This window comes from Mobula hypostoma, chromosome 30 (assembly GCF_963921235.1).
Source record: "Mobula hypostoma chromosome 30, sMobHyp1.1, whole genome shotgun sequence".
In the NCBI taxonomy this organism is placed as follows: domain Eukaryota; kingdom Metazoa; phylum Chordata; class Chondrichthyes; order Myliobatiformes; family Myliobatidae; genus Mobula; species Mobula hypostoma.
Genome location: NC_086126.1, coordinates 5,883,505 through 5,902,516, shown reverse-complemented (window position 1 = coordinate 5,902,516; position 19,012 = coordinate 5,883,505). Strand labels below are relative to the sequence as shown.

General features: G+C 56.9%; 1 protein-coding gene across 1 annotated transcript in view; it reads right to left on the bottom strand.

The window, feature by feature from the left end:
* Positions 1–480: 480 nt before the first annotated feature.
* Positions 481–19,012, bottom strand: part of pmt (phosphoethanolamine methyltransferase) — a 30,661-nt gene continuing 12,129 nt past the window's right edge. Inside the window, exons 4-12 of the mRNA XM_063036253.1 lie at positions 16,610–16,746; positions 10,548–10,699; positions 8,927–9,115; positions 8,266–8,355; positions 4,632–4,721; positions 3,001–3,123; positions 2,414–2,545; positions 1,731–1,847; positions 481–936 (exon numbers count right to left, since the gene is read on the bottom strand). Of these exons, the coding sequence (XP_062892323.1) occupies positions 775–936; positions 1,731–1,847; positions 2,414–2,545; positions 3,001–3,123; positions 4,632–4,721; positions 8,266–8,355; positions 8,927–9,115; positions 10,548–10,699; positions 16,610–16,746 (1,192 nt within the window). The 3' untranslated portion in view covers positions 481–774. The remainder of the gene's footprint in view (positions 937–1,730; positions 1,848–2,413; positions 2,546–3,000; positions 3,124–4,631; positions 4,722–8,265; positions 8,356–8,926; positions 9,116–10,547; positions 10,700–16,609; positions 16,747–19,012) is intronic.

The window sequence follows — 19,012 nt, the reverse complement described above, 5'->3', positions numbered from 1 at the left end:
GAGCTTAGAAAATTAGAGGGCTATTCGGTAGGGAAACTCTAGGTAGTTTTTGGAGTAGGTTACGCGGTCGGCACAACATTGTGGGCCGAAGGGCCTGTAATGTGCTGTAGGTTTCCTACGTCGACCCACTCCACGCGCAAAATGCTGGAGGAACTCAGCAGGTCAGGCAGCGTCGAGGGAGGGGAACAAATAGTCGAGGTTTCGGGCCGAGACCCTTCATCAGGAGTGGAAAGGACGGTGGGGGGGGGGGAGAGGGCGAGGGGACGAAGGTCGTTGACAGTTAACTCCCCTCCGTAGATGCTGGCTGACCTGCCGAGCTCTTCCGGCATTTTGTGTGCGCGTTGCTCCGGATTTCCAGCACCTGCAGACAGAGTCTCCGTCGTGTTGTGGATGAATTTCACTGGAGGCTACGAGCTAATCTGTTATCTCTACACTAAAAGAACGAATTCCTGCGCAAGGAATAAATCGCAAACTGCATACTTTTGGAGAAAGTTTTAAAATTTTTATCTGTGGCCCAGTACCAAACATTGAAACAGACAGCGGGTGAGAGCAGGGATCCTTCACGCATCGAGACGCGGACCCCGGGCGCAAGCCGGAGCGTTTTATTCCCGTTGATTACAACCCGGCACGGCCCGAATCAAACTCTGACGAACGGCGGACACGATGGTTCCTGCGCCTTCCCCGCCGGCCCGTGGAGAATCGGTACGTCTTCCCTCTGCCGGCAGGAGGTTTCGCCGGACTGCTCCGCGCGGCGGCGCCTCCCCTCCCTCTCCCCTAGGCGGAGATCCGCTCCCCGGCGCCGGCGGGCGGGCTGCCCTCGCCGTCCCCCGGCTTCTCGGCATAGAACAGGCCCCAGCGCTGGTCCCCAGCCTCACAGCGGGACATCTTCGCCTGCCAGCCCCGCACGATGTAGCAGTAATCGTCCTCGGCGAAGTCCTGACCGGGGGGGAGGGAGCAGGAGGGGGAGGAGGGAGGAAAGGGGGGGAGGAGGAAAGGGGGGGAGGAGGAAAGGGGGGGAGGAGGAAAGGGGGGGAGGAGGAAAGGGGGGGAGGAGGAAAGGGGGAGGAGGAAGGGGGGAGGAGGAAAGGGGGGAGGAGGAAAGGGGGGAGGAGGAAAGGGGGGAGGAGGAAAGGGGGGAGGAGGAAAGGGGGCGAGATGGGAGAGGAGGGGGGGGAGACAGAACACATTGGGGATTGCCTCTACGCACGACCGCGGGGCAATGTGGTTGGGGAGGGAATGACTCGCTAACCCACCCCGGTACAAAACCATAACACGCAGGAGCCCATTCGGCCCATCGAGTCTCTTCCGCCATTCGATCAGGGCCGATTAATTATCCCTGCCAACCCCAGTCTCCCATCTTCTCCCCGTAACGTTTGACACCCTGACTATCCCGCCTATCAGATTCCTCCTTCTTTTTAGCCCTTTGGCTTTTTCCACCTATCACCCCCCCCCCCGCCCCCAGCTTCTGGCTTCACCCCAGCCACTCACCTGGCTTCACCCGTCACCGACCCTGTTGTACTCCCCCCCCCCCCCGGCAACTCCCCCCTTTCCTTCCCGGTCATGATGAAGGGTCTCGGCCCAAAACGGCCACGGTTTATCCTTTTTCCATAGATGCTGCCCGACCTGCCGAGTTCCTCCAGCATTAGTACGTTATATCTATACCCCCCCCCCCCCAGGTGGTAGACGGACGAACCCAGCCCCGTGTCCCACTCCAGCCCGCCCCTCGTTACCTGCAGGAAGGCCGCCTTGTTCTCCTCCAGACCCCTCAGTTCCACTTCCAGCACGTCCAGGAACTGTTTCGTCCGGTCCTGTGCCAGGACGCGCACGAATCCCACCTCCTCCAGCAGCTGTGGGAACCAAAGTGGGAGGGGAGGGGTGAGAGTCCCGGTCAACAGCACAGCCTCCAGCACTCTGACCCAAGGCTCCCCGTGTCCGACGCCGGGAGTCACCACGCACGGCTCCCGGTCTCTGTGTCCCCTACACCGGGAGTCACCGCGCACGGTTCCCGGTCTCCGTGTCCCCCACACCGGGAGTCACCGCGCACAGCTCCCGGTCTCCGTGTCCCCCACTCTGGGAGTCACCGCGCACGGTTCCCGGTCTCCGTGTCCCCCACACCGGGAGTCACCGCGCACAGCTCCCGGTCTCCGTGTCCCCCACTCTGGGAGTCACCGCGCACAGCTCCCGGTCTCCGTGTCCCCCACTCCGGGAGTCACCGTGCCCGGTTCCCGGTCTCTGTGTCCCCCATACCGGGAGTCACCGTGCACAGTTCCCGGTCTCCGTGTCCCCCACACTGGGAGTCACCGTGAATAGCTCCCAGTTCCAGGAACCTTCCCGGATGTCTGAGACCAAACTGCAGTTTACAGTCCCAGCCCCGGGGGCAGAGCGTAAAGACGGAGTATCGCAAAGTTCCCACCTTTCCGTAGCGCGGGACGGTGTACAGGATGTATCCCCGCTGGCGCACGTACTCCTCAAAGCTGGCTGACCACGGCAGCTCACCACAACAGTAATCGGTGATCAGCAACTTCCCACCGGGTTTCAACCAAGTCTGAGGGAGAGGGGAGGTATTAGTATGTCCCACGCCATCGTCACCCACCCCACACCCTCCCCCCTCAGAGTACCCCTTCCACAAAAGCTCGTTGCGGGAGATTACTGTCTACGGTACCACAGCGGTCAGTGCAACACTATTTACAGCTCGGAGCGTCAGCGTTCGGAGTCCAATCCCAGTGTCCTCCGTAATGAATTTGGCCCTCCTCCCCGAGGAAGGCGTGGGTTTCCTCCGGGTGCTCCCATTTCCTCCCACAGTCCAAAGACCTATGGGTTTAGTAGCTTAATTGGTCATTGTAAATCGTCCTGTGACTAGGCTCGGGTTAAAAGTGCCGGAAGGGCCTGTTCTGGGAAGGATCAGCCACAGACTTCAACAACTGTAGAGACCCCCCCCCCCACACACACACACACAAACACACAAAGTGGTAAAAAAAAAATTAATTCCCCTTCACTCACGTAGAGCCTCTTCAGGAGATCAGCCTTGTTGGCTATGTGAAGAATTGTGTCCCGACTGTAAATCACATCGAACGAGTTCTCCAGGAAAACCCTCTTTGTGGCGTCTCCGATCTCAAACTGCACCTGTGGGGCCCACAGAAGCGGTGGAACACTAAAATTCAAATATAAAATTAGCCTCAGGAGCCCCTTCTCCTCTGGCCCCAACACCCTCTGTGCTTTAACATCTAGTCATTGAAGCTTTTAACAGAAACTAAACCTTCCCTTCCTGCACCTGACTTTTAAATCAAACGGCTAGAGCAATGGGGACCTTTTTACCCAGCATGCACGGCAGCAGGGAAACTCCACTATCTTGGGAAGGCAGGCCTTTCAGTCCCTGAAATAAGGCAGTTTCTAGAGAGCAAAGCAGGCTGGGTAATTATTGCGGCATTTTGTAAAACAAAAAGGCCTCATGTCACACACCGGGTTGGACTCTGGACTTGGCACAAGGAAGAAAAACCTCTTATAAATTCTTGCTAAATTATTAATTGGATTAAAAGTGAAGTGTCTTCACTGGGTTATTACCTACTTGACGCAAGAAAGTGGAGATTTATTGAAATGGTTTCGGACAGGGCAACTCTGGTAAACACGGAGAGACAAAGGAGTTGGGGGGTCGTTGTAACCAGCCATTCAAACCTACCCAGGGGTTCTGATGAAGGAAATGAGAGGTTTTGAGGGGCTGGTGGATCAGAGACCAGGTGATGGTCAGAGAGGGAGATGGGATGGGGTGGGGGCGCCAGACAGAAAAGGAGGGAAGCCTTTCTCTGCAGCAAGTAGTTGGGATCAGGAGCACACTACCCTAAAGGGAACGGATTCAACAGGAACTTCCAAAAGGGGATTTAGGGCAGGGGAATGATAAACAGAGCCAGAACTGTGGGCAGAGAGGGAGAGAGGTACGGACTATGGGCAGTTCTGGTCGCACCGTTGCGGGAAGAATGTGTAGGCTTTGGAGAGAGTGGAGAAGGGTGCAAGGGCTGGGGGCGGGGAGAAGTCACAGAGATGGAAAGGGACACAGGGGGTTACAGACACAGGCCTGAGGGGGTGACAGAGACAGGGAGGGGTGTAGGGGCCAGAGAGGTTACAGAGACAGGGAGGGGTGTAGGGGCCGGAGGGGGTTGCAGAGACAGGGAGGGGTGTAGGGGCCAGAGTGGGTTACAGAGACAGGGAGGGGTGTAGGGGCCGGAGGGGGTTACAGAGACGGGGAGGGGTGTAGGGGCCGGAGGGGGTTACAGAGACGGGGAGGGGTGTAGGGGCCGGAGGGGGTTACAGAGACGGGGAGGGCTGTAGGTGTCGGAGGGGGTTACAGAGAGAGGGAGGGTGTAGGGGCCGGAGGGGGTTACAGTGACAGGGAGGGGTGTAGGGGTCAGAGGGGGTTACAGAGAGAAGGAGGGTGTAGGGGCCAGAGGGGGGGGCCCACAGAGACGGGGACAGGTGTTGGGGCCGGAGGGGGTTACAGAGACGGGGAGGGGTGTAGGGGCCGGAGGGAGTGACAGAGACAGGGACGGGTGCATTTAACCCTTCCCCTTCCCCAAAGCATGAATTGCCCCCAAGACTAACGCCCCTCATTTCCACACTGCACTGTATAAATTGCCTACCAACGGTGTGCTCTCCGCTATGGTGCGCTCCATGGCGATCTCTACCATGTTGGCCGACAGGTCCACTCCCAGAACCTCCACGCCGTAATTCTGAAAAGAGAAACAGTAGAAGGAAACTTCTCTTCTGGTCCGAGCTCAGTTTCCATAACAGCGGCAGCAAGGGTTAGTGTACTCAACAGGTCGGGCAGCGTCTGAGGAGACGGAAGCGGCCAGAGTCCATGACCTGTCACCAGAACTGGGAGGAGAACCCAGATACGGACTGGTCTCCAAGTTGCAGAGGCGTAGGTGGCAGGGTGAAGACACACCTCTACCAAAGACGCTCCTTCCCTCTGCTAGCCTGCAGGTCGCCCTTGGGCAAGGTGTAGCACCTGTTTAGCCCACCCCCCCCACCCCCTGATCAGGGTGAAGCCACAGGAGCAGGTGGTGGGTGCTCGTACGAGCAGCCGATGCACATCACAAGTCCTGGTTATGCGACCGCTGACACCAGGTACACAATCTCTGAAGAATATTGATAATGGCCGGGGGGGGGGGGGGGCACCTGTTCTTGTAAAGTCACTGCCCAGAAGGCGGCGATGGCAAACCACTTGTGTGGAAAAATTTGCCAAGGACAATCATGGTCATGTGACTTGGAATGCCCACATCATACAACATGGCACATAATGAGGGAGAGACGATATTAGGGTTGTCCCTGGTAGGTGGGAGAGGGTTCGGTGGTGTGTTGAGAGTGTCCGTGGGCCGTGGGAGGGGATTTGAGTGTCCGTGGTCTGTGGGAGGGGATTCAGTGGGTGTGGGGGAGAGTGTGTGTGGAGTGTGGGAGGGGATTCAGTGGGTGGGGGGGAGAGTCAGTGACAGGGGAGAGTGTGTGTGGGGTGTGGGAGGGGATTCAGTGGGTGGGGGGAGAGTCAGTGACAGGGGAGAGTGTGTGTGGGGTGTGGGAGGGGATTCAGTGGGTGGGGGGGAGAGTCAGTGACAGGGGAGAGTGTGTGTGGGGTGTGGGAGGGGATTCAGTGGGTGGGGGGGAGAGTCAGTGACAGGGGAGAGTGTGTGTGGGGTGTGGGAGGGGATTCAGTGGGTGGGGGGGAGAGTCAGTGACAGGGGAGAGTGTGTGTGGGATGTGGGAGGGGATTCAGTGGGTGGTGGGGAGAGTCAGTGACAGGGGAGTGGGTGGGGTGTGGGAGGGGATTCAGTGGGTGGGGGGAGAGTCAGTGACAGGGGAGAGTGTGTGTGGAGTGTGGGAGGGGATTCAGTGGGTGGGGGGAGAGTCAGTGACAGGGGAGTGTGTGGGGTGTGGGAGGGGATTCAGTGGGTGGTGGGGAGAGTCAATGACAGGGGAGAGTGTGTGTGGAGTGTGGGAGGGGATTCAGTGGGTGGGGGGGAGAGTCAGTGACAGGGGAGAGTGTGTGTGGAGTGTGGGAGGGGATTCAGTGGGTGGTGGGGAGAGTCAGTGACAGGGGAAAGAGTGTGTGGGGTGTGGGAGGGGATTCAGTGGGTGGGGGGGAGAGTCAGTGACAGGGGAGAGTGTGTGTGGAGTGTGGGAGGGGATTCAGTGGGTGGGGGGGGAGAGTCAGTGACAGGGGAGAGTGTGTGTGGGGTGTGGGAGGGGATTCAGTGGGTGGGGGGGAGAGTGTGTGTGGGGTGTGGGAGGGGATTCAGTGGGTGGGGGGGAGAGTCAGTGACAGGGGAGAGTGTGTGTGGGGTGTGGGAGGGGATTCAGTGGGTGGGGGGGAGAGTCAGTGACAGGGGAGAGTGTGTGTGGGGTGTGGGAGGGGATTCAGTGGGTGGGGGGAGAGTCAGTGACAGGGGAGAGTGTGTGTGGGGTGTGGGAGGGGATTCAGTGGGTGGGGGGGAGAGTCAGTGACAGGGGAGAGTGTGTGTGGGGTGTGGGAGGGGATTCAGTGGGTGGGGGGAGAGTCAGTGACAGGGGAGAGTGTGTGTGGGGTGTGGGAGGGGATTCAGTGGGTGGGGGGGAGAGTCAGTGACAGGGGAGAGTGTGTGTGGGGTGTGGGAGGGGATTCAGTGGGTGGGGGGGAGAGTCAGTGACAGGGGAGAGTGTGTGTGGGGTGTGGGAGGGGATTCAGTGGGTGGGGGGAGAGTCAGTGACAGGGGAGAGTGTGTGTGGGGTGTGGGAGGGGATTCAGTGGGTGGGGGGGGAGAGATTTGTTAATGGGGGAGGGGAAGTGGCCGTGGGCTGAGAGGCAGAACCATACAGCATAGGAACAGGCCCTTCATCCCATCACATCCCTGCCGACCCCCACCAGTCCCTGTAGCCTCCTGGGTTCAGTCTGCGTCCGGTAGCCACACCGATCACCAGGCAGCACCGAACCCCAGCGGGCTATCCCGTCGGGAAGACTGGGAAAAGCCCCCCTGTGTTTTGAAAAACAAACTACAAGAGTTTATACACAAAATACAATCAGAGATTTACAAGAGTTATCAATTTCAATTTACAATATGATTACGACTGTCTGTAAAGCACTGAATCCTGGGGTTGGGGCATCGCTCCTGGAAATCCCCCACTGTACCCATATTTTCTGCAAGAGGATCACAACCCCGTTAGAGGGTTTGATGGCTGGTGTACCTCAATGACCCGGAGGGCCGTGTTGGGTGGAGTCAGGGCTTTATGCTTTCGCTCTAGGTAGGGTCGCCCATGCCAGACAGGGTCAAAGGGCAGAGGTCAGGCTGAGAGCGGCCCACCGGTCCTCCAGGTTCAGGGCTAACAACCCTGACTGGTCAAACAAAACTGTTACGGAAACAGCGGTGTGTTTTCCCAAACTATATCATGTTTAAATTTTTTTTTAAAAATCAGAAGTGACATTTTTGATCCTTCAGTTAAATTTGAAGAGACTTGGAAACCATTTATTCAACATTTTCATATGATGTAAATGACCTTTCCAAATCCTTCTTATTAACTTAAAATATATGAATAGAGGAGTGGAGTTGATGACATTATTGAACGTGTTCCATTTAAGATAATGGTCTAGCCTTGTTTTGTTCCGTTTGCTTTTTTATCGGGGTTTAGTATTTAGTTCTTTTTTTTTTGTTTTTTTTTGGGGGGGTTCTTTGTTTTTTTTTCTTTTTATTTCTTTTTTCTCTATGATTATTTATATTAAGAGTTTGTAAGTCTATTACACCTGTATTATTTGAAAGTTTTTTTTGTACATGTTTATCAGCAATAAGATTATTCCAATCTCTCTGTATCAATATTGTTATTCTGTTTATAATTTCGGAAAATTAGTAAGAAGATTTAAAAAGAAAGAAACAGCAATGTGAGTGTGACGGTATTCCTGAGTCTCCACCCGGGACTCGCGGGACTGACAGTGAAAACCAAGAGGAAGCTCCTGACACGATGAAGGAAGCCGCGGACACCGCCAGAGTCGCCGCCCGAAACGCCAGCGGGGTAACGGCGAACAGAAGTACCCATGGTGACTGCTCGTTCTCCAAGGCCCCCCGTTGCCAACATGACCCCCAGAGGTGTGGCTCGGGCAGAGTGCCCCCTGCCTACGCCCACCTTGGCCAGGCCCGGGAGCAAGCCCACCAGTTGAACCCAACGCTGGGAGCCTCGACCAGGAGCCCCTTCCCCAAGTTCGAGTCCCCCACACTCTGGGGGCGGATGGGGTCGGATCACTCACTCGGTTACCTTGGCCATGTAGAAGTCGCCGCCCCCGATCCCGCATCCCACGTCCAGGACCGACTGACCCGGGGAAAGTTTCAACATCTCCACGAACTCCTGCGAAAGTGAAGAGCAGCCGCCCGTGAGCGACCGGCATCCCGGGCTTGGGGGTCGGAGCGTGGCAGATGGGCCGGATGGCTCGCCATTGGCCTGGGTAACGAGTGGGGTCGGGGAGGGGGTAGGAGGGGGTGAGTGAGAAATCGCTGTGGTGCTCAGACCTTGATGGAATGGGTGTCCTCCTCACTCAGGACGGTGGGCTGGGAGGAGGGAGGGGCAGAGGAGCGGGAGAGGAGGGTGGGGGGGGAGGGACACGGCGAGGGGGAGGGGGGCAAGAGATCACCGAGGGAGGCTCTCCGCCACATGGGCCAAGGGAAGGTGACCGGAGGAGAGTCGCTGGGGGAGGAGATACTGGGATGGCGAAATGTCGTGGGGCGGGGTGGGGTGGGAGGACAGGATACAGGACCTCCGCTGGCGAAGAGCACCGTAGTCGGGTCGGGTGGGGAGGGCAGGAAAGGACGGGATACAGAGGTCGGAGGGAGCGTCGCACGGCCGGCAGGGGGTGGGGTGGGATTCTGTAAGGACGCGCCGCACCGTGATGTCGAGGGACGGTCCGGGATTCTGACCGTACCTTGGTGGTGCGGAGGCCTCCCGTGCTGATGAAGCCGTGCCCGAAGATGCGCTCGTACCGCAGGATGCTGCTCCGCGAGTACTGCTGCCCGTCCAGGAACTGCTGGAAGGTGTGGTAGCCCTGATGGGCCGAGCGGTCGCGGGCCACCTTCTGCAGCAGCCAACACACCTGGTTCTGGTTGCGCTTCAGCTGCGGGAGGCGGAGTCAAACGTCAACCGGCCCCGCCCACAGGGAGCACCGCCCACCGAGTTGGCCCCCACCCACATGCAGCACCACCCACAAAAGTTAACGCCAACTGGGAGCTCCGCCCACCGGACTGGCACCGCCCACAAGCCACGCCCACGTGGAGCATCGCCCGCCGGACTAGCTCCGCCCACAAGAGGCCACGCCCACGTGGAGCACCGCCCACGAAAGGCCACGCCCGCGTGGAGCTCCGCCCACCGGACTGGCACCGCCCACAAGCCACGCCCACGTGGAGCATCGCCCGCCGGACTAGCTCCGCCCACAAGAGGCCACGCCCACGTGGAGCACCGCCCACGAAAGGCCACGCCCGCGTGGAGCTCCGCCCACCGGACTGGCACCGCCCACAAGCCACGCCCACGTGGAGCATCGCCCGCCGGACTAGCTCCGCCCACAAGAGGCCACGCCCACGTGGAGCACCGCCCACGAAAGGCCACGCCCGCGTGGAGCTCCGCCCACCGGACTGGCACCGCCCACAAGCCACGCCCACGTGGAGCATCGCCCGCCGGACTAGCTCCGCCCACAAGAGGCCACGCCCACGTGGAGCACCGCCCACGAAAGGCCACGCCCGCGTGGAGCTCCGCCCACCGGACTGGCACCGCCCACAAGCCACGCCCACGTGGAGCACCGCCCACTGGACTAGCCCAGCCCACAAGAGGCCACGTCCACTGGGCTAGCCCCGCCCACGAAAGGTCACGCCCACGTGGAGCGCCGTCCGCTGAACTAGCCCCGCCCACAAGAGGCCACGCCCTCGTGGAGCCCCGCCCACACGGAGCGCCGCCCACTGACCTGGCCCCGCCCATTGAAATGGCTACACTCCGAGCTCCACCTAGTCACGCTCCGGAAATGACCCAACAGTCCCACCCCTTAAATGTGCCCCACCCCCAGATCTGCGTCCTCCGACAGGAGTCCCGCCACTTGCGTTCACACCAGCCACCGACGGAGTCCCGTCTCGCGTAATGGCCCTCCCTACAGCCCCAAACCGCCCAACCCCACCTCCCAACGGGGACCACCCATCCGTGCCCCTCTCACCAAAGGCCCCTCCCACTGAGCAGAGATGCCCCGCCACAGATAGCTCCCCCCACCCAAGGTGCACCCCCTCTTCCTCCAATAGAGGCCCCACCTGTGAGCAAAGTCCCTGTCCACTGACTGTCCCGCCCGCTAAACCCACCAGTACTTGGCCGCCTGCCAGCTAGATCCCATCCCTGACCACCAGACCAGGCCCCACCCGCTAAAAACCCTCCTAAACCTGTCCCGGCCACCTGAACTGACCATCGAGCCTTGCCCCGCCCCTCTGCGACAAGCCCCGCCCACTCCGTGACAGGCCCCGCCCCCTCTGCGACAAGCCCCGCCCACTCCGCGACAGGCCCCGCCCACTCACCCTGATGTACGCCTGCACGGACTTGCTCATGACGATCTCGAAACCCCAGAGCTGCCCGTCCGCGTCAGGCCCGGCGACGGCGGAGGTCAGGATGTGGTTGTAATCGGCCGGCCGGCGGTACACCGTGGGGTTGAAGTTCCTCTTCACGTTACCTGGGTACCCCCCCCACCCAAAAAAAAAATAAGAGACCAACAGGGTCCCGGTGACAGACGGCCCCGGTTTGCGGTCCGTTTCGAACCAGCGCACCCCCCTGGGCCCCCCCCCCCACCACACTCTCCGAGACGGCCATTCTGACCGGGTGCATCACCGTTACCCCTCCCCGCAATACACAGGGTCGCAAAAAGGCTTGTATCCCTCCAAAACCGATTGAGGATGTCTATAGTCGTCACGGCGGCTCGGGGTTCGATTCCCGCCGCTGCCCGCGGGGGCCGGGCAGGGTTTGTACGTTCTTCCCCCGGTGACCGCGTGGGTTTCCTCCGGGTGCTCCGGTTTCCTCCCACAGCCCAGAGATGGCTTGGTTAAATCGGGGGTCTGCCCTGAGTAAGTGGTACCTATGGGGGAGGGGGAATAAAGAGTCGATGTTTCAGGACGACGCCCTGCGAAGGTGGGGGGGGGGGAGAGGAGGTGAGAAGCAACTCTCCTCTCCTATCAGATGCCTTCTTCTTCAGCCCTGCACCTCTTCCACCAATCACCTCCTAGGTTCTTACTTCATCTGTCCTCCCTTCCCCATCACCCGCCAGCTTGAGCTCCTCTCCCCCCCCCCCCACCTTATTCTGGCATCCAAATCATCTATCATCACCGACGTACGTTGTGAAATTCATTGCTTTGTGGAGGCATTACATTGCAATGCACAAAACATGCTATAAATTGGAATAGTGGATGTATTTATAATAGATGCATTTACAAATTAAACGGGTGGCGTAAAACGAGGGTAAAAGTAGCGAGGCGGGATCAACGTCCATTCGGAAACTCGGCCTTTTCTCCTTGGAGCGACGGAGGATGAGAGGTGACCTGATAGAGGTGTATAAGATGATGAGAGGCATTGATCGTGTGGACAGTCAGAGGCTTTTCCCCAGGGCTGAAATGGCTAGCACAAGAGGGCACAGTGCTTGGAAGTGGGTACAGAGGAGATGGCAGGGGTAAGTTGTTTTGTGCGTGGAATGGGCTGCCGGCAACGGTGGTGGAGGCGGATACGATAGGGTCTTTTAAGAGACTCCATGGAGCTTAGAAAGATAGAGGGCTATGGTTAAAGCCTAGTAATTTCTAAGGTAGGGACATGTTCGGCACAGCTTTATTGTGCTGTAGGTTTTCTATGTTTCTACATCGGATGGCGGCGGAGGGGAAGAAGCTGTTCCTGAATCGTTAGCGTGTGCCTTCAGGCTCCTGTACCTCCCCCCTGATGGTAGCAATGAGGAGAGGGCATGTCCTGGGTGGTGGGGGTCCTTAATGATGGACGCTGCCTACTTTAAGAGTTTGCAATAGTACTCCCTTCCCGGTCCTGATGAAGGGTCTCAGCCCGAAACGTTCCCCCCTCCCTCCCAGAGTCGTTGCCCGACTCGGGGTGTGTGTCTCTGTGTGTTACTCAGACTCGCTCTCTGAATCCCTGGTCTCGGCCGACACTCCCCGACTTTAAAGACCAGTGTCAGGTTACAGCAGATTTAAATCCCTTGAGCGTTAAGGCCGATTTATACCTCTGCGTCAAATCTACGCCGTAGGTACGCGGCTCTCAGCTCTCACCTGTGGCTCCCCGGAGCTGTTTGCATGCGACAGCGGCCACACCCCGGGCAACGGCTCCGACAAGCCGGCTAAACCAGGTGAGGGTAGCCGACGGGTCTCAGACCCTCGGTGAGATAGGGAGTTGTCTATCCCAGCATGTGAAGACAGACTCCGGCGGATTGAGCGGACGAGACCGATGGAAGGTCCAACGGTCAAGAAGGCGGTCTCTGCAAGCGTCGTGGAACGCGTAGAGCAGGACAAGACACAGAAGACGTCCTGGTCATCCACTGCGCCTAGTCCCATCTCCAGCCGTCTAGACTCCGTCTTGCCACTGGATCCAGATGGGAATTGGGAAGAGAGAGTGAGGCTGACTCTCCCTCACTTAAATCCAAATCAAGCGCTAGTCTCGACACCCATCGAGCCGGCTGGTGGCGCATTGGCATTCCCGAGTTCGAATCCAGTCGGGCCGCTCCCGGAGTCCAGCGCCGGGTTGAGGGTCGAGCTAGCAACTCGGCTTCGTTAGGAAGTACTAACGGTGTCCATCGAGGTCTTTTACGAACCTTATGTAAGCACACCCAGCTCGCCGAGAGGGCAGCGGACTGGTCCACCAGCACCCCGGTCACCACCCTCCCCACCGTCTCGGTGTGCGTCTGCGGGAGGCGCCGCCTCAAGTAGGCAACGAGCTCCCCACCATCCCGGCCGGGCTGTCTTCTCGCAGTTCCCATCGGGCCCGAGGCACGGGATCCCGAAGCCCCACCCCACCCAGTTCAGGGACAGCGGCTTCCCCCTCAATCACTCGGTCCTCGAACCCACCGGCACAACCCCAATCACCACCTCAGTTCAGCAACACCGTCACTGAACCTGGCGTACGAATACCTGGGGATACGAATTGACAATAAACTGGACTGGTCAAAGAACACTGAGGCTGTCTACAAGAAGGGTCAGAGCCGTCTCTATTTCCTGAGGAGACTGAGGTCCTTTAACATCTGCCGGACGATGCTGAGGATGTTCTACGAGTCTGTGGTGGCCAGTGCGATCATGTTTGCTGTTGTGTGCTGGGGCAGCAGGCTGAGGGTAGCAGACACCAACAGAATCAACAAACTCATTCGTAAGGCCAGTGATGTTGTGGGGATGGAACTGGACTCTCTGACGGTGGTGTCTGAAAAGAGGATGCTGTCTAACTTGCATGCCATCTTGGACAATGTCTCCCATCCACTACATAATGTACTGGGTGGGCACAGGAGTACATTCAACCAGAGACTCATTCCACCGAGATGCAGCACGGAGCGTCATAGGAAGTCATTCCTGCCTGTGGCCATCAAACTTTACAACTCCTCCCTTGGACGGTCAGACACTCTGAGCCAATAGGGCTGGTCCTGGACTTATTTCATAATCTACTGGCCTAATTTACATATTACTATTTAACTATTTATGGTTCTATTACTATTTATTATTTATGGTGCAACTGTAACAAAAACCAATTTCCCCCAGGATCAATAAAGTATGACTATAACTATGAATGTGACCACTTCGAACTGGAATGGACTTGTTCTTTTGTTCTGGCTGTGTACTTGTAAACAAAAACTGGGAGTAATTTAATATTTAATTGGGTTTTTCCCCCTGTGAGTGCTGTCTTTCCAGTGCTCTGTGTCTGTTACAAGTACACGAAACACCAGAGGAACTCAGCAAGCCAGGCAGTATCCATGGAGGTAAAAAAGAAATATTGGTGGGGGGGTGGAATCTGAGGAAAGACATTGGAATAAGCGGTTGATGGTTCGGGGCCAGGTCCCTTGTTCAGGGCTGGGCAGGACTGCGCCTCTTTCCCAGGGGCGGGCGGATCGTGCCGCCCGAGGACAGGTCCGATTGCAGCCGGACGTTGGAATGGGAATCGCCGGTGGGAGGAGGAGGGGGGCACACATAGAGTGCTGGAGGAACTCAGCGGGTCGATGGGGAGGAATAAAAATTTGACGTTTCGGGCCGGGACCCTTCGTCAGGACTGGGCCTGTTTTCGAAGTTTTAAAACATGGCGTGTCTATTTTTAAAAAATCCTTTATACTTTTTAAATGTTGTTTCGTCCTGCCAACAGCAGCACAGCAAACTCCCACTACAGTACATGTAATTGTATATAGCAAACAAAACAGATCTCTGAACCTTTGATTTCGACCTTCTGCTGGTTACGCCGGTAACATATTGTATTACCTCAATAACGCGTGAATTTTCAATGCATTTATTTATGCCCAATAAAATTCATAAATAACACTGAATTACATCCACCTGCTGGCACGCTGAGCATTTCCAAACGCCACCTTGGCATCCAGCGGGCACGCCCTCTAGCCACGCCTGCATCTTCTGCTGCCCGTAGCCCAGCCACTTCAAGGTTTGACGTGTTTTAGGCCATAAGATATAGGAGCAGAATTAGGCCATTTGGCCCACCGATTGTAGGCCGTATCTCGGGTAGTGATGAGTTTGAGTATAGAAAGGAAATTAAGAACCTGGTGGCATGGTGCGAAGACAATAACCTATCCCTCAATATCAGCAAAACAAAGGAATTGGTTGTTGACTTCAGAAGGAGTAGCGGACCGCATGACCCCATTTACATCGGTGGTGCCCAAGTGGAACAGGTCAAAAGCTTTAAGTTCCTCGGGGTCACTATCACAGATGACCTGACTTGGTTCAACCAAGCAGAGTTCACTGCCAAGAAGGCCCACCAGCGCCTTTACTTCCTGAGAAAACTAAAGAAATTTGACCTGTCCCCTAAAACCCTCACTGATTTTTATAGATTCACCATAGAAAGCATTCTTCTAGGGTGCATCATGACCTAGTATGGAAGTTGTCCTGTCCAAGACCGGAAGAAGCTGCAGAAGATCGTGAACACAGCCCAGCACATCACACAAACCAATCTTCCGTCCGTGGACTCACTTTACACCGCACGCTGTTGGAGCAGTGCTGCCAGGATAATCAAGGACACGACCCACCCAGCCAACACACTTTTCGTCCCTCTTCACTCCGGGAGAAGGCTCAGGAGCTTGAAGACTCGTATGGCCAGATTTGGGAACAGCTTCTTTCCAACTGTGATAAGACTGCTGAACGGATCCTGACCCGGATCTGGGCCATACCCTCCAAATATCCGGACCTGCCTCTCGGTTTTTTTGCACTACCTTACTTTCCCTTTTCTATTTTCTATTTATGATTTATAATTTAAATTTTTACTATTTACTATCGATTTGTAATCCAGGGAGCAGGAAGCACAGAATCAAATATCGCTGTGATGATTATACGTTCTAGTATCAATTGTTTGGTAACAATAAAGTATAAAGTAAAATCAACCTCTGCCTTAAATATACCCCATGACTTGGCCTCCACAGCTGCCTGTGGCAACGATTTCCCCTCTAGTGAAATATATTTCTCTTCATCTCCGTTCTAAAAGGATGCCCCCGTACGTTCAGAGACTCTCTTCTACTCACTCACTATTGTAACACGTGGGTATTTGAGTTAGTGTCACCTTGAATCGGTCTGACTTCTTCCGTTGACAAAGCGTACCCTCCCCGCCACAGAACTGCCCCTCGCTGTACGTCTCCTAGTTTTTCCCCCACACTGTTCTCTGTAAGCTCTAGAGACGGCCGTGTGCGAAAACTCCCAGAAGATCAGCGGTTTCTGAGATACTCAAACCACCCCATCTGGCGCCGGCAACCCCTCCACCGTCAAAGTCACTCAGATTACATTTCTTCCCCCTGCTTTACCACACGAGCCTATCCGCCATAGCACCTGATACCTCACCTCTCAAAATTCTGCGGCATTGCCTCTCCCAGCCACACATATACATCCTCCGGTCCAACACGCAAACCTAATCCTAAGGTCCAAGGGGGCACACACCCCCACAAACCCTAGGCACACCCTGACTCACCCTGGCCACACCCCCACAAACCCGATTACCTTTGCCAGGAGGGGCGAGATCCAAGAAAGGCAAGTGTTGGACCTGGTTAGTGAAGGCGTGGGCCAGATCAAAGTGGCAGGGTTGCGTGAAATTGGATCTCAAGTGAGGAGATCAAAAACCACAAGAGGGCTGATGACCGTTCCTGCATGATTTTGTGCACTGAGCTGCTGCCACATGGTGAGATATTCGCATTGGTGAGCGGGTGTATCTGATACAGCGTAGACCTTGGGGCAATGGGGCCAGTGTGTTCCCAACGTGTTGATCGTGCCTTTCCCGGCCTCGTGCCTCAGGACTTTTAAAAGGTGGACGTCTCTCCAACCCAGCTCTCCCCGTGCAAGTCCCCCCCCCACCATGACTGAGCCCCTCTTCCTGGCTGGTATTCCCCCCCCCCCCAAACCGCGTGCTCCCTTACCTGACTGGTAAAAGCAGGACTCCCTGAAGAACAGGAATCCGCCAGACTGCAGCCACAGCAGCAGACGGCCCGCCAGGTTGATCAGTTCCGCGTCGGTCAGGTACATGAACAGCCAGTTGGAGAAGATGATGTCGAAGCTGGAGGGGGGGTGGGGGGACGGGAAGTCAGAGGTCAAGAGAGGGGAGGCCCGGGGCTCACTCCAGCGGACCCCTCCACGATCCCGGCTCGCTTACCTGCCGGGCATTCCCCAGCCTTCGCATCTGCGCAAGAGCCAGGAGCAGAATCAGGCCGTTCAGCCCACCCGTTCTGCCCCGCCCTTCCATCATGGCTGATTTACTATCCCTCCCCCTTCTCCTGCCTTCTCCTCCATTCTCCCACTTGTGAGAGACAGAGCCCGTTCTTCCCACCGAGTCCCTGCTGTCTCTCAGTGCAATTCCATCAACCCCACCCCCCCGTGTCCTCCTTCCCCCCCCCATAACTCCACGGCCTTTTACACTGTGACCAACCGCTCTATCTAGGCCCCTCATGACTGATGCCCCCTCCTTCGCCCCCAGGGAAAACAGTCCCAACCCTGTCCCGGAGCAAAAATCGAAAACGCCGGAAGAACTCGTCGGGTCAGGCAGCATCTGCGGAAGGAGACGGACAGTCGCCGGTTTGGGTCAAGACCCATCATTTTGTCTGAAGGGAGAGCTCTCTGTAATATCGAACTGCCCCGTGAGAGGGAGGGTGCTATTAAATTAGAAAGAGTTCAGACTAGATCTCAAGCAACACGCACACACACAAAATGCTGGAGGAACTCAGCAGGCCATGCAGCATCTATGGAAAAGTGTACAGTCGACATTTCAGGCTGAGACCCTTCTGCAGGACTGGAGAGAGAGAAAAAAAAGAGGAGGAGTAGATTTAAAAGGGGAGAGAGAAACACAAGGTGATAGGTGAAACCGGGAGGGAGAGGGATGAAGTGAAGAGCTGGGAAGTTGATTGGTGAAAGAGATCCAAGACTGGAGAAAGGGGAGTCTGACAGGAGAGGACAGAAGGCCATGGGAGAAAGAAAAGGGAGGTGGGGGAAAGGAGATCTAGAGAGAGGCGATGGGCAGGCAAGGAGATAAGGTCAGACAGGGAAAAGGGGATGGGGAATGGTGAAGGGGGAGAGGGCGTTACCAGAAGTTCGAGAAATCGAAGTTCACGCCGTCAGGTCGGAGGCTGTCCAGACGGAATACAAGGTGTTGTTCCTCCAACCTGAGCGTGGCCTCGTCGCGACAGTGGACGACAAGGTTGACTAGGGTGTTGCCCAGACGTGGGCACCCCGGGGTGCAAGGTGACTGGGAACTCATGCCCTGGAACGTGGGAGATGGGGGCGGTGTGGTGACCCGAACGAGGTGGACAAGACTGCGAGAGGCGTAGACAGGGCGAGAAGCACTCTGTCTCTTTCTACGAGGCCAAGGGAATGCGGGTGGATCCGCATACACCCCCCCCCCCCACTTTGCATGGCCCTCAAGCGTGCACGTACACCCTAATGTATCCGTGACTACCTCCGTCCCAGAACGTGTTCCACGCACCCAGCACCCTAGGTAACTTACCTCTGACGTCCCCCCACTGCCACCCACACTTTCCTCTCGTGACCATAAAATGTACTAGTTCACTTAATTGCTGCACAGTTTCCTCCTCTTGGTGACTACCACCCCGACCCGTGGCGCAAGAAACGAGAGGCACAGGCCTACCGGCAGAGGAGCCGGCCGACAGAAACTGCGGCTGGCGCAGGCGCGTAAGCAACGTCCGAGACGCCGTGGGAAAGGGAGGCTTAGAGCGCCGCAGGATGAGCACGTGGCGGGCTCCATGGCAACACAGTGGGGGGGGGAGGGTGACTGGGGAGAGGAGGGGAGGGGATAGGGGGTGGGGATGTCAGAGGTATGTTACTTAGAGACTGTTGGGTGCATGGAAGACACTCCGGGATGGTGGTAGACGCAGCTACGTTAGGGTGGTCACTCCTGCTGTGCAAGTGTGCGCACCCAAGGGTGCAGACTGGGGGGGCAGGGGTGGAGAACTCCCTGCATTACCTTGGCCTTGTAGAAGGCTCTACCTCCACAGTTATTTATTAATACAATCTCCCCAAATGGAGGAGATTTATAACCAATCCCCTCGCTGGGTCCCCTTTCTCCCACGGCCCACTCCAATCAGATTCCTTCTTCAGTCCTCCACCTCTTCCGCCTATCACCTCCCAGCTTCTTACTTCACCCCACCAATCAGCTGGTCCTCCTCCCCCTCCATACTCTGACCTCTCCCCTGGCGAAGGGTCTTGGCCCGAAACGCCCACTGTCTATTCCCCCTCCGGAGATGCTGCCCGACCTGCCGCGTTCCTCCAGCATTTTGCGCACGTGCGTGCATGCATGTGTTACTCCGGATTAA